Here is a 17306-nt window from a genome sequence, read left to right on the forward strand (position 1 = left end):
CAATGCTGTAAGTTTTTACATGTTTTATTTCAGAGGAAGAGAAAAGTCTTGTAGACGAGGTATTTAACAATGCTGTAAGTTTTTACATGTTTTATTTCAGAGGAAGAGAAAAGTCTTGTAGACGAGGTATTTAACAATGCTGTAAGTTTTTACCTGTTTTATTTCAGAGGAAGAGAAAAGTCTTGTAGACGAGGTATTTAACAATGCTGTAAGTTTTTACATATTTTATTTCAGAGGAAGAGAAAAGTCTTGTAGACGAGGTATTTAACAATGCTGTAAGTTTTTACATGTTTTATTTCAGAGGAAGAGAAAGGTCTTGTAGACGAGGTATTTAACAATGCTGTAAGTTTTTACATATTTTATTTCAGAGGAAGAGAAAAGTCTTGTAGACGAGGTATTTAACAATGCTGTAAGTTTTTACCTGTTTTATTTCAGAGGAAGAGAAAGGTCTTGTAGACGAGGTATTTAACAATGCTGTAAGTTTTTACATATTTTATTTCAGAGGAAGAGAAAGGTCTTGTAGACGAGGTATTTAACAATGCTGTAAGTTTTTACATATTTTATTTCAGAGGAAGAGAAAAGTCTTGTAGACGAGGTATTTAACAATGCTGTAAGTTTTTACCTGTTTTATTTCAGAGGAAGAGAAAGGTCTTGTAGACGAGGTATTTAACAATGCTGTAAGTTTTTACCTGTTTTATTTCAGAGGAAGAGAAAGGTCTTGTAGACGAGGTATTTAACAATGCTGTAAGTTTTTACCTGTTTTATTTCAGAGGAAGAGAAAGGTCTTGTAGACGAGGTATTTAACAATGCTGTAAGTTTTTACATATTTTATTTCAGAGGAAGAGAAAGGTCTTGTAGACGAGGTATTTAACAATGCTGTAAGTTTTTACATATTTTATTTCAGAGGAAGAGAAAAGTCTTGTAGACGAGGTATTTAACAATGCTGTAAGTTTTTACCTGTTTTATTTCAGAGGAAGAGAAAGGTCTTGTAGACGAGGTATTTAACAATGCTGTAAGTTTTTACATGTTTTATTTCAGAGGAAGAGAAAAGTCTTGTAGACGAGGTATTTAACAATGCTGTAAGTTTTTACATGTTTTATTTCAGAGGAAGAGAAAAGTCTTGTAGACGAGGTATTTAACAATGCTGTAAGTTTTTACATGTTTTATTTCAGAGGAAGAGAAAAGTCTTGTAGACGAGGTATTTAACAATGCTGTAAGTTTTTACCTGTTTTATTTCAGAGGAAGAGAAAAGTCTTGTAGACGAGGTATTTAACAATGCTGTAAGTTTTTACATATTTTATTTCAGAGGAAGAGAAAAGTCTTGTAGACGAGGTATTTAACAATGCTGTAAGTTTTTACATGTTTTATTTCAGAGGAAGAGAAAGGTCTTGTAGACGAGGTATTTAACAATGCTGTAAGTTTTTACATGTTTTATTTCAGAGGAAGAGAAAAGTCTTGTAGACGAGGTATTTAACAATGCTGTAAGTTTTTACATGTTTTATTTCAGAGGAAGAGAAAAGTCTTGTAGACGAGGTATTTAACAATGCTGTAAGTTTTTACCTGTTTTATTTCAGAGGAAGAGAAAGGTCTTGTAGACGAGGTATTTAACAATGCTGTAAGTTTTTACATATTTTATTTCAGAGGAAGAGAAAAGTCTTGTAGACGAGGTATTTAACAATGCTGTAAGTTTTTACCTGTTTTATTTCAGAGGAAGAGAAAGGTCTTGTAGACGAGGTATTTAACAATGCTGTAAGTTTTTACATATTTTATTTCAGAGGAAGAGAAAAGTCTTGTAGACGAGGTATTTAACAATGCTGTAAGTTTTTACCTGTTTTATTTCAGAGGAAGAGAAAGGTCTTGTAGACGAGGTATTTAACAATGCTGTAAGTTTTTACCTGTTTTATTTCAGAGGAAGAGAAAGGTCTTGTAGACGAGGTATTTAACAATGCTGTAAGTTTTTACATGTTTAATTTCAGAGGAAGAGAAAAGTCTTGTAGACGAGGTATTTAACAATGCTGTAAGTTTTTACATATTTTATTTCAGAGGAAGAGAAAAGTCTTGTAGACGAGGTATTTAACAATGCTGTAAGTTTTTACCTGTTTTATTTCAGAGGAAGAGAAAGGTCTTGTAGACGAGGTATTTAACAATGCTGTAAGTTTTTACATATTTTATTTCAGAGGAAGAGAAAAGTCTTGTAGACGAGGTATTTGACAATGCTGTAAGTTTTTACCTGTTTTATTTCAGAGGAAGAGAAAGGTCTTGTAGACGAGGTATTTAACAATGCTGTAAGTTTTTACATATTTTATTTCAGAGGAAGAGAAAGGTCTTGTAGACGAGGTATTTAACAATGCTGTAAGTTTTTACATATTTTATTTCAGAGGAAGAGAAAAGTCTTGTAGACGAGGTATTTAACAATGCTGTAAGTTTTTACCTGTTTTATTTCAGAGGAAGAGAAAGGTCTTGTAGACGAGGTATTTAACAATGCTGTAAGTTTTTACCTGTTTTATTTCAGAGGAAGAGAAAGGTCTTGTAGACGAGGTATTTAACAATGCTGTAAGTTTTTACCTGTTTTATTTCAGAGGAAGAGAAAGGTCTTGTAGACGAGGTATTTAACAATGCTGTAAGTTTTTACATATTTTATTTCAGAGGAAGAGAAAGGTCTTGTAGACGAGGTATTTAACAATGCTGTAAGTTTTTACATATTTTATTTCAGAGGAAGAGAAAAGTCTTGTAGACGAGGTATTTAACAATGCTGTAAGTTTTTACCTGTTTTATTTCAGAGGAAGAGAAAGGTCTTGTAGACGAGGTATTTAACAATGCTGTAAGTTTTTACATATTTTATTTCAGAGGAAGAGAAAGGTCTTGTAGACGAGGTATTTAACAATGCTGTAAGTTTTTACATATTTTATATCAGAGGAAGAGAAAGGTCTTGTAGACGAGGTATTTAACAATGTTTTACATGTTTTATTTCAGAGGAAGAGAAAGGTCTTGTAGATGAGGTATTTAACAATGTTTTACATGTTTTATTTCAGAGGAAGAGAAAGGTCTTGTAGACGAGGTATTTAACAATGTTTAACATGTTTTATATCAGAGGAAGAGAAAGGTCTTGTAGACGAGGTATTTAACAATGTTTTACATATTTTATTTCAGAGGAAGAGAAAGGTCTTGTAGACGAGGTATTTAACAATGTTTTACATGTTTTATTTCAGAGGAAGAGAAAGGTCTTGTAGATGAGGTATTTAACAATGTTTAACATATTTTATTTCAGAGGAAGAGAAAGGTCTTGTAGACGAGGTATTTAACAATGTTTTACATATTTTATATCAGAGGAAGAGAAAGGTCTTGTAGACGAGGTATTTAACAATGTTTTACATGTTTTATTTCAGAGGAAGAGAAAGGTCTTGTAGATGAGGTATTTAACAATGTTTTACATGTTTTATTTCAGAGGAAGAGAAAGGTCTTGTAGACGAGGTATTTAACAATGTTTTACATGTTTTATTTCAGAAGAAGAGAAAGGTCTTGTAGACGAGGTATTTAACAATGTTTAACATGTTTTATTTCAGAGGAAGAGAAAGGTCTTGTAGACGAGGTATTTAACAATGTTTAACATGTTTTATTTCAGAAGAAGAGAAAGGTCTTGTAGACGAGGTATTTAACAATGTTTTACATGTATTATTTCAGAGGAAGAGAAAGGTCTTGTAGACGAGGTATTTAACAATGTTTTACATGTTTTATTTCAGAGGAAGAGAAAGGTCTTGTAGACGAGGTATTTAACAATGTTTTACATGTTTTATTTCAGAGGAAGAGAAAGGTCTTGTAGACGAGGTATTTAACAATGTTTTACATGTTTTATTTCAGAGGAAGAGAAAGGTCTTGTAGATGAGGTATTTAACAATGTTTTACATGTTTTATTTCAGAGGAAGAGAAAGGTCTTGTTGACGAGGTATTTAACAATGTTTTGCATGTTTTATTTCAGAGGAAGAGAAAGGTCTTGTTGACGAGGTATTTAACAATGTTTTGCATGTTTTATTTCAGAGGAAGAGAAAGGTCTTGTAGACGAGGTATTTAACAATGTTTTACATGTTTTATTTCAGAGGAAGAGAAAGGTCTTGTAGACGAGGTATTTAACAATGTTTTACATGTTTTATTTCAGAGGAAGAGAAAGGTCTTGTAGACGAGGTATTTAACAATGTTTTACATGTTTTATTTCAGAGGAAGAGAAAGGTCTTGTAGACGAGGTATTTAACAATGTTTTACATGTTTTATTTCAGAGGAAGAGAAAGGTCTTGTAGACGAGGTATTTAACAATGTTTTACATGTTTTATTTCAGAGGAAGAGAAAGGTCTTGTAGATGAGGTATTTAACAATGTTTTACATGTTTTATTTTAGAGGAAGAGAAAGGTCTTGTTGACGAGGTATTTAACTATGTTTTGCATGTTTTATATCAGAGGAAGAGAAAGGTCTTGTAGACGAGGTATTTAACAATGTTTTTACATATTTTATTTTAGAGGAAGAGGAAGGTCTTGTAGACGAGGTATTTAACAATGTTTTACATGTTTTATTTCAGAGGAAGAGAAAGGTCTTGTTGACGAGGTATTTAACAATGTTTTTACATATTTTATTTTAGAGGAAGAGAAAGGTCTTGTAGACGAGGTATTTAACAATGTTTTACATGTTTAATTTCAGAGGAAGAGAAAGGTCTTGTAGACGAGGTATTTAACAATGTTTTACATGTTTTATTTCAGAGGAAGAGAAAGGTCTTGTAGACGAGGTATTTAACAATGTTTTACATGTTTTATTTCAGAGGAAGAGAAAGGTCTCGTAGACGAGGTATTTAACAATGTTTTACATGTTTTATTTCAGAGGAAGAGAAAGGTCTTGTAGACGAGGTATTTAACAATGTTTTACATGTTTTATTTTAGAGGAAGAGAAAGGTCTTGTAGACGAGGTATTTAACAATGTTTTACATGTTTTATTTCAGAGGAAGAGAAAGGTCTTGTAGACGAGGTATTTAACAATGTTTTACATGTTTTATTTCAGAGGAAGAGAAAGGTCTTGTAGACGAGGTATTTAACAATGTTTTACATGTTTTATTTCAGAGGAAGAGAAAGGTCTTGTAGACGAGGTATTTAACAATGCTGTAAGTTTTTACATATTTTATTTCAGAGGAAGAGAAAAGTCTTGTAGACGAGGTATTTAACAATGCTGTAAGTTTTTACCTGTTTTATTTCAGAGGAAGAGAAAGGTCTTGTAGACGAGGTATTTAACAATGCTGTAAGTTTTTACATATTTTATTTCAGAGGAAGAGAAAAGTCTTGTAGACGAGGTATTTAACAATGCTGTAAGTTTTTACCTGTTTTATTTCAGAGGAAGAGAAAGGTCTTGTAGACGAGGTATTTAACAATGCTGTAAGTTTTTACATGTTTTATTTCAGAGGAAGAGAAAAGTCTTGTAGACGAGGTATTTAACAATGCTGTAAGTTTTTACATGTTTTATTTCAGAGGAAGAGAAAAGTCTTGTAGACGAGGTATTTAACAATGCTGTAAGTTTTTACATGTTTTATTTCAGAGGAAGAGAAAAGTCTTGTAGACGAGGTATTTAACAATGCTGTAAGTTTTTACCTGTTTTATTTCAGAGGAAGAGAAAAGTCTTGTAGACGAGGTATTTAACAATGCTGTAAGTTTTTACATATTTTATTTCAGAGGAAGAGAAAAGTCTTGTAGACGAGGTATTTAACAATGCTGTAAGTTTTTACATGTTTTATTTCAGAGGAAGAGAAAGGTCTTGTAGACGAGGTATTTAACAATGCTGTAAGTTTTTACATATTTTATTTCAGAGGAAGAGAAAAGTCTTGTAGACGAGGTATTTAACAATGCTGTAAGTTTTTACCTGTTTTATTTCAGAGGAAGAGAAAGGTCTTGTAGACGAGGTATTTAACAATGCTGTAAGTTTTTACATATTTTATTTCAGAGGAAGAGAAAGGTCTTGTAGACGAGGTATTTAACAATGCTGTAAGTTTTTACATATTTTATTTCAGAGGAAGAGAAAAGTCTTGTAGACGAGGTATTTAACAATGCTGTAAGTTTTTACCTGTTTTATTTCAGAGGAAGAGAAAGGTCTTGTAGACGAGGTATTTAACAATGCTGTAAGTTTTTACCTGTTTTATTTCAGAGGAAGAGAAAGGTCTTGTAGACGAGGTATTTAACAATGCTGTAAGTTTTTACCTGTTTTATTTCAGAGGAAGAGAAAGGTCTTGTAGACGAGGTATTTAACAATGCTGTAAGTTTTTACATATTTTATTTCAGAGGAAGAGAAAGGTCTTGTAGACGAGGTATTTAACAATGCTGTAAGTTTTTACATATTTTATTTCAGAGGAAGAGAAAAGTCTTGTAGACGAGGTATTTAACAATGCTGTAAGTTTTTACCTGTTTTATTTCAGAGGAAGAGAAAGGTCTTGTAGACGAGGTATTTAACAATGCTGTAAGTTTTTACATGTTTTATTTCAGAGGAAGAGAAAAGTCTTGTAGACGAGGTATTTAACAATGCTGTAAGTTTTTACATGTTTTATTTCAGAGGAAGAGAAAAGTCTTGTAGACGAGGTATTTAACAATGCTGTAAGTTTTTACATGTTTTATTTCAGAGGAAGAGAAAAGTCTTGTAGACGAGGTATTTAACAATGCTGTAAGTTTTTACCTGTTTTATTTCAGAGGAAGAGAAAAGTCTTGTAGACGAGGTATTTAACAATGCTGTAAGTTTTTACATATTTTATTTCAGAGGAAGAGAAAAGTCTTGTAGACGAGGTATTTAACAATGCTGTAAGTTTTTACATGTTTTATTTCAGAGGAAGAGAAAGGTCTTGTAGACGAGGTATTTAACAATGCTGTAAGTTTTTACATGTTTTATTTCAGAGGAAGAGAAAAGTCTTGTAGACGAGGTATTTAACAATGCTGTAAGTTTTTACATGTTTTATTTCAGAGGAAGAGAAAAGTCTTGTAGACGAGGTATTTAACAATGCTGTAAGTTTTTACCTGTTTTATTTCAGAGGAAGAGAAAGGTCTTGTAGACGAGGTATTTAACAATGCTGTAAGTTTTTACATATTTTATTTCAGAGGAAGAGAAAAGTCTTGTAGACGAGGTATTTAACAATGCTGTAAGTTTTTACCTGTTTTATTTCAGAGGAAGAGAAAGGTCTTGTAGACGAGGTATTTAACAATGCTGTAAGTTTTTACATATTTTATTTCAGAGGAAGAGAAAAGTCTTGTAGACGAGGTATTTAACAATGCTGTAAGTTTTTACCTGTTTTATTTCAGAGGAAGAGAAAGGTCTTGTAGACGAGGTATTTAACAATGCTGTAAGTTTTTACCTGTTTTATTTCAGAGGAAGAGAAAGGTCTTGTAGACGAGGTATTTAACAATGCTGTAAGTTTTTACATGTTTAATTTCAGAGGAAGAGAAAAGTCTTGTAGACGAGGTATTTAACAATGCTGTAAGTTTTTACATATTTTATTTCAGAGGAAGAGAAAAGTCTTGTAGACGAGGTATTTAACAATGCTGTAAGTTTTTACCTGTTTTATTTCAGAGGAAGAGAAAGGTCTTGTAGACGAGGTATTTAACAATGCTGTAAGTTTTTACATATTTTATTTCAGAGGAAGAGAAAAGTCTTGTAGACGAGGTATTTGACAATGCTGTAAGTTTTTACCTGTTTTATTTCAGAGGAAGAGAAAGGTCTTGTAGACGAGGTATTTAACAATGCTGTAAGTTTTTACATATTTTATTTCAGAGGAAGAGAAAGGTCTTGTAGACGAGGTATTTAACAATGCTGTAAGTTTTTACATATTTTATTTCAGAGGAAGAGAAAAGTCTTGTAGACGAGGTATTTAACAATGCTGTAAGTTTTTACCTGTTTTATTTCAGAGGAAGAGAAAGGTCTTGTAGACGAGGTATTTAACAATGCTGTAAGTTTTTACCTGTTTTATTTCAGAGGAAGAGAAAGGTCTTGTAGACGAGGTATTTAACAATGCTGTAAGTTTTTACCTGTTTTATTTCAGAGGAAGAGAAAGGTCTTGTAGACGAGGTATTTAACAATGCTGTAAGTTTTTACATATTTTATTTCAGAGGAAGAGAAAGGTCTTGTAGACGAGGTATTTAACAATGCTGTAAGTTTTTACATATTTTATTTCAGAGGAAGAGAAAAGTCTTGTAGACGAGGTATTTAACAATGCTGTAAGTTTTTACCTGTTTTATTTCAGAGGAAGAGAAAGGTCTTGTAGACGAGGTATTTAACAATGCTGTAAGTTTTTACATATTTTATTTCAGAGGAAGAGAAAGGTCTTGTAGACGAGGTATTTAACAATGCTGTAAGTTTTTACATATTTTATATCAGAGGAAGAGAAAGGTCTTGTAGACGAGGTATTTAACAATGTTTTACATGTTTTATTTCAGAGGAAGAGAAAGGTCTTGTAGATGAGGTATTTAACAATGTTTTACATGTTTTATTTCAGAGGAAGAGAAAGGTCTTGTAGACGAGGTATTTAACAATGTTTAACATGTTTTATATCAGAGGAAGAGAAAGGTCTTGTAGACGAGGTATTTAACAATGTTTTACATATTTTATTTCAGAGGAAGAGAAAGGTCTTGTAGACGAGGTATTTAACAATGTTTTACATGTTTTATTTCAGAGGAAGAGAAAGGTCTTGTAGATGAGGTATTTAACAATGTTTAACATATTTTATTTCAGAGGAAGAGAAAGGTCTTGTAGACGAGGTATTTAACAATGTTTTACATATTTTATATCAGAGGAAGAGAAAGGTCTTGTAGACGAGGTATTTAACAATGTTTTACATGTTTTATTTCAGAGGAAGAGAAAGGTCTTGTAGATGAGGTATTTAACAATGTTTTACATGTTTTATTTCAGAGGAAGAGAAAGGTCTTGTAGACGAGGTATTTAACAATGTTTTACATGTTTTATTTCAGAAGAAGAGAAAGGTCTTGTAGACGAGGTATTTAACAATGTTTAACATGTTTTATTTCAGAGGAAGAGAAAGGTCTTGTAGACGAGGTATTTAACAATGTTTAACATGTTTTATTTCAGAAGAAGAGAAAGGTCTTGTAGACGAGGTATTTAACAATGTTTTACATGTATTATTTCAGAGGAAGAGAAAGGTCTTGTAGACGAGGTATTTAACAATGTTTTACATGTTTTATTTCAGAGGAAGAGAAAGGTCTTGTAGACGAGGTATTTAACAATGTTTTACATGTTTTATTTCAGAGGAAGAGAAAGGTCTTGTAGACGAGGTATTTAACAATGTTTTACATGTTTTATTTCAGAGGAAGAGAAAGGTCTTGTAGATGAGGTATTTAACAATGTTTTACATGTTTTATTTCAGAGGAAGAGAAAGGTCTTGTTGACGAGGTATTTAACAATGTTTTGCATGTTTTATTTCAGAGGAAGAGAAAGGTCTTGTTGACGAGGTATTTAACAATGTTTTGCATGTTTTATTTCAGAGGAAGAGAAAGGTCTTGTAGACGAGGTATTTAACAATGTTTTACATGTTTTATTTCAGAGGAAGAGAAAGGTCTTGTAGACGAGGTATTTAACAATGTTTTACATGTTTTATTTCAGAGGAAGAGAAAGGTCTTGTAGACGAGGTATTTAACAATGTTTTACATGTTTTATTTCAGAGGAAGAGAAAGGTCTTGTAGACGAGGTATTTAACAATGTTTTACATGTTTTATTTCAGAGGAAGAGAAAGGTCTTGTAGACGAGGTATTTAACAATGTTTTACATGTTTTATTTCAGAGGAAGAGAAAGGTCTTGTAGATGAGGTATTTAACAATGTTTTACATGTTTTATTTTAGAGGAAGAGAAAGGTCTTGTTGACGAGGTATTTAACTATGTTTTGCATGTTTTATATCAGAGGAAGAGAAAGGTCTTGTAGACGAGGTATTTAACAATGTTTTTACATATTTTATTTTAGAGGAAGAGGAAGGTCTTGTAGACGAGGTATTTAACAATGTTTTACATGTTTTATTTCAGAGGAAGAGAAAGGTCTTGTTGACGAGGTATTTAACAATGTTTTTACATATTTTATTTTAGAGGAAGAGAAAGGTCTTGTAGACGAGGTATTTAACAATGTTTTACATGTTTAATTTCAGAGGAAGAGAAAGGTCTTGTAGACGAGGTATTTAACAATGTTTTACATGTTTTATTTCAGAGGAAGAGAAAGGTCTTGTAGACGAGGTATTTAACAATGTTTTACATGTTTTATTTCAGAGGAAGAGAAAGGTCTCGTAGACGAGGTATTTAACAATGTTTTACATGTTTTATTTCAGAGGAAGAGAAAGGTCTTGTAGACGAGGTATTTAACAATGTTTTACATGTTTTATTTTAGAGGAAGAGAAAGGTCTTGTAGACGAGGTATTTAACAATGTTTTACATGTTTTATTTCAGAGGAAGAGAAAGGTCTTGTAGACGAGGTATTTAACAATGTTTTACATGTTTTATTTCAGAGGAAGAGAAAGGTCTTGTAGACGAGGTATTTAACAATGTTTTACATGTTTTATTTCAGAGGAAGAGAAAGGTCTCGTAGACGAGGTATTTAACAATGTTTTACATGTTTTATTTCAGAGGAAGAGAAAGGTCTCGTAGACGAGGTATTTAACAATGTTTTACATGTTTTATTTCAGAGGAAGAGAAAGGTCTCGTAGACGAGGTATTTAACAATGTTTTACATGTTTTATTTCAGAGGAAGAGAAAGGTCTCGTAGACGAGGTATTTAACAATGTTTTACATGTTTTATTTCAGAGGAAGAGAAAGGTCTTGTAGACGAGGTATTTAACAATGTTTTACATGTTTTATTTCAGAGGAAGAGAAAGGTCTTGTAGACGAGGTATTTAACAATGTTTTACATGTTTTATTTCAGAGGAAGAGAAAGGTCTTGTAGACGAGGTATTTAACAATGTTTTACATGTTTTATTTCAGAGGAAGAGAAAGGTCTTGTAGACGAGGTATTTAACAATGCTATAGACGCCTTGTCAGATGAAGATAAGAAATTACCTCAGGTAGAGGCTGTGTTACCTCTGTTGAGGAAAGGTATAGGTATACATCATGGTGGATTGTTACCTCTACTGAAAGAAACCATAGAAATCCTCTTCTCTGAAGGATTATTAAAGGTAAGTAAGAATGTCTTTGGCAGATCTATTTCTTCTCCTGTATTGTATTTTGTCACTACAATTAGAATTTATAATTACATGATGAAATAGTTGATTCAAGCCCATAGAGAGCCAATGTAAATTGTTTGCTGAAAATTTGAGTGTGTTGTAATTCTTGAAATAAAAGTAAAGTATACTGGTAAACTATGAACTCTTTGGTAGATATTCTAAATATAAAAAATCATGTGTTAAAACAGGTTTTTCTGCCATCCTTGTGTAACACCTATAATTAGAATGATAGAATTAAATTGCTGCTCTGCTTTATCATGCTGGGTTATAGTTTTTAAAAGAGATAATTTTGTACTGGTTTAATAATTTATTCAATTATTCTTGTGTTTTTTAGGCCTTATTTGCTACTGAAACTTTTGCCATGGGATTAAACATGCCGGCAAGGACAGTATTGTTTACAAGTGCCAGGAAGTTTGATGGCAAAGATTTCAGATGGGTATGCATAAAGTTATATATTTACATTTTACACATTTTAATACCAAATTTCTCTATTTTCTGCTTTTGCCTCTCAAATGAAATATTTATGCTCATACAATATTGAACAATATGTGAGCCCTATTAGTTCTTTAAATTTGATTGTTTGCTCTTGTTCTTATTTTCTTTGTAAAATTGGCAAACTAATTTATTATATTGTCCTTAGCAAATCATTTAGACATTGAATGCTTTTAGTTTTAATGGTTGCTCAGTATTTTGCAAGGTTAATCACTTTTTTTATAACAACAAAAAAAATATTTTTGGTTAAAACTTTGTTTCTTCAATGAGTTATGAATACCATTGAAGGTAACGTCTGGAGAGTATATACAGATGAGTGGTCGAGCAGGAAGGAGAGGTATAGATGACCGAGGGATTGTTATCTTAATGGTGGATGAAAAAATGAGTCCTCAGGCTGGCAAACAGATTGTCAAGGTAATTATAATACTATTACCTATGTTGTATTACTAGTTAAATTCACAGATTTCTTTGAAAGTACGAAAATCACTGTTGTTTTGCATTTAATGCAGTGATTCTTTAATTTTTAAACCCCCGCTTTAAAAAAGGGGGGTATACTGTTACCTCTGTCTGTCAGTCCGTCAGTCCGTCCATCCGTCACTCGGTCCGTACCATGAATATTTTTTGTCACATTTTTCTCAGGAATTACAATACAAGGATTTCTGAAATTTGGTTTCAGGGTTTATCTAAGTCAGCTATACTGTGTGATGTGTTTTCAGATTGATCACTTGACAACTTCCTGTTTATCGAACACTTGTATGATTTCACACATGATAGCCAAGTTGAAAATTTTCGTCACATTTTTCTCAGGTACTACAATTCAAGGATTTCTGAAATTTTGTTTCAGGATTTATATAAGTCAGCTATACCGTGTGATGCGTTTTCAGATTCATCACTCGATAACTTCCTGTTTACCGAACACTTGCATATTTTTACACTATTAATATTATCTACTTGCGGTGGGGTATCATCAATGAGCAGTAGCTCGCAGTTTCACTTTTCAAGCTGTTTTATAGTACATGTTTCATACTCAGTGAGTTTATAGGGCAATTTGATGTAAAAGTTATGAAAGTGTGTTTTTGATTTATGATATGGTAATTAGACACATCAAATTTATGTTAATAGGGTCTCCCGGATTACTTGAACTCAGCATTTCATCTGACCTATAACATGGTGTTGAACTTGTTACGAGTGGAAGAAATAAATCCAGAATATATGTTGGAGAGATCTTTTTATCAGTTCCAGAACTACGCAGCAATACCTGATTTATTTGATAGTGAGTATACATGGTATACAAAACATCAAATCTTAATTAATTAAGTACCAACCGGTGGTCAGTTATTTATTTGACCCCTTCACTTGTAAGACATCTGAGGATATTTTGACAAGTTGTGAAGAAAACCACTTGAAGCTGTTTATTTCATTTATGACAAACATGATTGATTTAAGCTACATGTCAAAAGTTTTACCACAAGAATGAAAATTAGCATGAGTTATTCATAATTAGAAAATTTTAGGAGACACTCTTTTTAAACACTCAACCCCACACACACTCGACTTTTCAAAATTATGAATAAATCAAGGATTTTTGTAAGGAAAAACATCTAACCAATTTACATTCCCCATTTCCATTCTCAATTTTATTAAGTGTGTCAAGTTTCTCCTGACCTGTTCCTCATACAATGATATTTCAAACAGCTCTTACTATTGGACACAATCTTAGTTTTTTCGTAGTATACAAAAATAAAAAGATAAGCATCAATAAAATCGCAACCCAAACTTTAAACAGTTTTGAAAATATATATATAGTTAATTTTTAGCTCACCTGGCCCGAAGGGCCAAGTGAGCTTTTCTCATCACTTGGCGTCCGGCGTCCGTCGTCGTCGTCGTCGTCCGTCGTCGTCCGTCGTCGTCCGTCGTCGTTAACTTTTACAAAAATCTTCTCCTCTGAAACTACTGGGCCAAATTGAACCAAACTTGGCCACAATCATCATTGGGGTATCTAGTTTAAAAAATGTGTGGCGTGACCCGGTCAACCAACCAAGATGGCCGCCACGGCTAAAAATAGAACATAGGGGTAAACTGCAGTTTTTGGCTAATAACTCAAAAACCAAAGCATTTAGAGGAAATCTGACATGGGGTAAAAATGTTTATCAGGTCAAGATCTATCTGCCCTGAAATTTTCAGATGAATCGGTCAACCCGTTGTTGGGTTGCTGCCCCTGAATTGGTAATTTTGTGGAAATTATGCAGTTTTTGGTTGTTATCTTGAATATTATTATAGATAGAGATAAACTGTAAACAGCAATAATGTTTAGTAAAGTAGGATTTACAAATAAGTCAACATGACCGAAATGGTCAGTTGACCCGTTTAGGAGTTATTGCCCTTTATAGTCAATTTTTAACCATTTTTCGTAAATCTTAGTTATCTTTTACAAAAATCTTCTCCTCTGAAACTACTGGGCCAAATTGAACCAAACTTGGCCACAATCATCATTGGGGTATCTAGTTTAAAAAATGTGTGGCGTGACCCGGTCAACCAACCAAGATGGCCACCACGGCTAAAAATAGAACATAGGGGTAAACTGCAGTTTTTGGCTTATAACTCAAAAACCAAAGCATTTAGAGGAAATCTGACATGGGGTAAAAATGTTTATCAGGTCAAGATCTATCTGCCCTGAAATTTTCAGATGAATCGGTCAACCCGTTGTTGGGTTGCTGCCCCTGAATTGGTAATTTTGTGGAAATTTTGCAGTTTTTGGTTGTTATCTTGAATATTATTATAGATAGAGATAAACTGTAAACAGCAATAATGTTTAGTAAAGTAGGATTTACAAATAAGTCAACATGACCGAAATGGTCAGTTGACCCGTTTAGGAGTTATTGCCCTTTATAGTCAATTTTTAACCATTTTTCGTAAATCTTAGTTATCTTTTACAAAAATCTTCTCCTCTGAAAATACTGGGCCAAATTGAACCAAACTTGGCCACAATCATCATTGGGGTATATAGTTTAAAAAATGTGTGGCGTGACCCAGTCATCCAACCAAGATGGCCGCCACGGCAAAAAATAGAACATAGGGGTAAACTGCAGTTTTTGGCTTATAACTCAAAAACCAAAGCATTTAGAGGAAATCTGACATGGGGTAAAAATGTTTATCAGGTCAAGATCTATCTGCCCTGAAATTTTCAGATGAATCGGTCAACCCGTTGTTGGGTTGCTGCCCCTGAATTGGTAATTTTGTGGAAATTTTGCAGTTTTTGGTTATTATCTTGAATATTATTATAGATAGAGATAAACTGTAAACAGCAATAATGTTTAGTAAAGTAGGATTTACAAATAAGTCAACATGACCGAAATGGTCAGTTGACCTGTTTAGGAGTTATTGCCCTTTATAGTCAATTTTTAACCATTTTTCGTAAATCTTAGTTATCTTTTACAAAAATCTTCTCCTCTGAAACTACTGGGCCAAATTAATCCAGACTTGGCAATCATCATCTTTGGGGTATCTTGTTTTAAAAATGTGTCCGGTGACCCGACTATCAAATCAAGATGGCCGCCACAGCTAAAAATAGAACATAGGGGTAAAATGCAGTTTTTGGCTTATAACTCAAAAACCAAAGCATTTAGAGCAAATCCAACACGGGGTTAAATTATTAATCAGATCAAGATCTATCTGCCCTATAATTTTCAGATGAATCGGTCAACCCATTGTTGGGTTGCTGCCCCTGAATCGGTAATTTTAAGGAAATTTTGCTGTTTTTGGTTATTATCTTAAATTTTATTATAGATAGAGATAAACTGTAAACAGCAATTATGTTCAGCAAAGTAAGATTTACAAATAAGTCAACACGACGGAAATTGTCAATTGACCCCCTAAGGAGTTATTGTCCTTTATAGTCAATTTTTAACAATTTTCATAAAATTTGTAAATTTTTATTAACATTTTCCACTGAAACTACTGGGCCAAGTTCATTATAGATAGAGATAAATGTAAGCAGCAAGACTAGTAAAGTAAGATTTACAAACACATCACCATCACCAAAACACAATTTTGTCATGAATCCATCTGCTTCCTTTGTTTAATATTCACATAGACCAAGGTGAGCGACACAGGCTCTTTGGAGCCTCTAGTTTATGATGTCCTAACTTTTACTTTGTGAAATTTAAATTTAACATCTTATGTTACAATGTAGAATCTTATAAATAGATTTTTATGTTGAACTAGTCTACTCTTAAAGGAGGGTAGTTTATTTAACCTAATAATAACTTCATGGTTCAGCTAACAAGCATGCTAACCAAAGATATTACATTTACCTACACACTCAATGCAATCGGCTGTAATGTTTAACCATGTTCAATAATATGTACATAGGAATTATTACATTACTTGAAATACAATATGACTTCCCCAAATTTGACCCAATAAGATACCATTGGTTTAGGTTAATTACATATTTTCTTTGAATTTTAGAACTAAGAAAATTGGAAGTAAAATATGGTGCCATTGAAGTACCAAATGAAGATCAAGTGTCGGCATATTATAAGATCCGTCAACAGTTAGATAACCTAGGCAATGATTTACTGACATTTATACAGAAACCAAACTACTTACTCCCATTCTTACAGCCTGGTAGGCTGGTCAAGGTAAGTTAGATAACTCTGGCAATGATTTACTATTATTTACACAGAAACCAAATTACTGACTTTTGTTCTTACAACCTGGTAGGCTGGTCAAGGTTTGTATTTATGGTTATGGAAGTTTGTATAGAGGAACAGAATTTCAGAAAATGTTTTCTGGTTGTGAATGATTTTTTTTTAATACTCAGATTCTCTAAAGAATATTGCTATAAACTTTTGACTGTTTAATAAATGTTTGAAAATAAAATCTTTTTTATTTGATATTTGAAACTAACCTGAAATATTTATTTTGCAAAATTGGACATGTTTATTTTAAAATTAAGGCAGATTAACAGGAGAGGCCTCTACTTATGGAGCTTCATATAAATATGTTGACTTGACTTAAGCTGTTAATTTTAGTGTAAAGTATTTTTTAAGATAGAAGTTTTGATATATGAAAAAAATGCTGTATGTGTTTGTGTTATCTCACAGATCAAGAATGGAGAAGATGACTTTGGTTGGACAGTTGTAGTTAATATTCAGAAGAAGGCTAACCAGACCAAGGTAGTTAGGATCTTATTATTATCTTTTTGGTGAAAAGTGTAGATACCCTCAATTTACATACACTATACCTAAAGTGAGCAACAATCAATCAATATATTAGCATACAATATCAGATGAATGATTAAGTTGTTGAGTTCAAACAGATTAAAATTAAGACTAGCAACATTTGCACAGATTTTTTTTAGTAAAAATAATGATGACAGGAAAAGAATGTATCTTGGTTAAACATATGAAATGTATGTGAATGAATATTATACTGTATGCATATGTATATAACAAGTAACATGATATTGCAGTGGAAATTTTGTTAGGTTTTACATCTTTTTTTTAGTGGGCAATTTCTTCTCAAGAAAATCTAGGGTAAATCTGGAGAGTTACAAAATATTATGGAAAACATGAATATGTGGGGCAAACA

General features: G+C 32.5%; 1 protein-coding gene across 9 annotated transcripts in view; it reads left to right on the top strand.

The window, feature by feature from the left end:
- Positions 1 to 17306, top strand: part of LOC134712222 (exosome RNA helicase MTR4-like) — a 49616-nt gene that overhangs the window by 22085 nt on the left and 10225 nt on the right. For 8 of the 9 annotated variants that reach the window (XM_063573556.1, XM_063573566.1, XM_063573574.1 and 5 more), the window contains 6 exons: positions 10981 to 11171; positions 11554 to 11655; positions 12000 to 12125; positions 12834 to 12984; positions 16182 to 16354; positions 16820 to 16891. In XM_063573556.1, the coding sequence (XP_063429626.1) occupies positions 10981 to 11171; positions 11554 to 11655; positions 12000 to 12125; positions 12834 to 12984; positions 16182 to 16354; positions 16820 to 16891 (815 nt within the window). Of the gene's footprint in view, positions 1 to 9798; positions 9825 to 10980; positions 11172 to 11553; positions 11656 to 11999; positions 12126 to 12833; positions 12985 to 16181; positions 16355 to 16819; positions 16892 to 17306 lie in introns of all 9 variants that reach the window. The other variant, XM_063573625.1, reaches the window with a different exon arrangement.

This window comes from Mytilus trossulus, chromosome 1, assembly GCF_036588685.1.
Source record: "Mytilus trossulus isolate FHL-02 chromosome 1, PNRI_Mtr1.1.1.hap1, whole genome shotgun sequence".
NCBI classification, from domain to species: Eukaryota; Metazoa; Mollusca; class Bivalvia; order Mytilida; family Mytilidae; genus Mytilus; species Mytilus trossulus.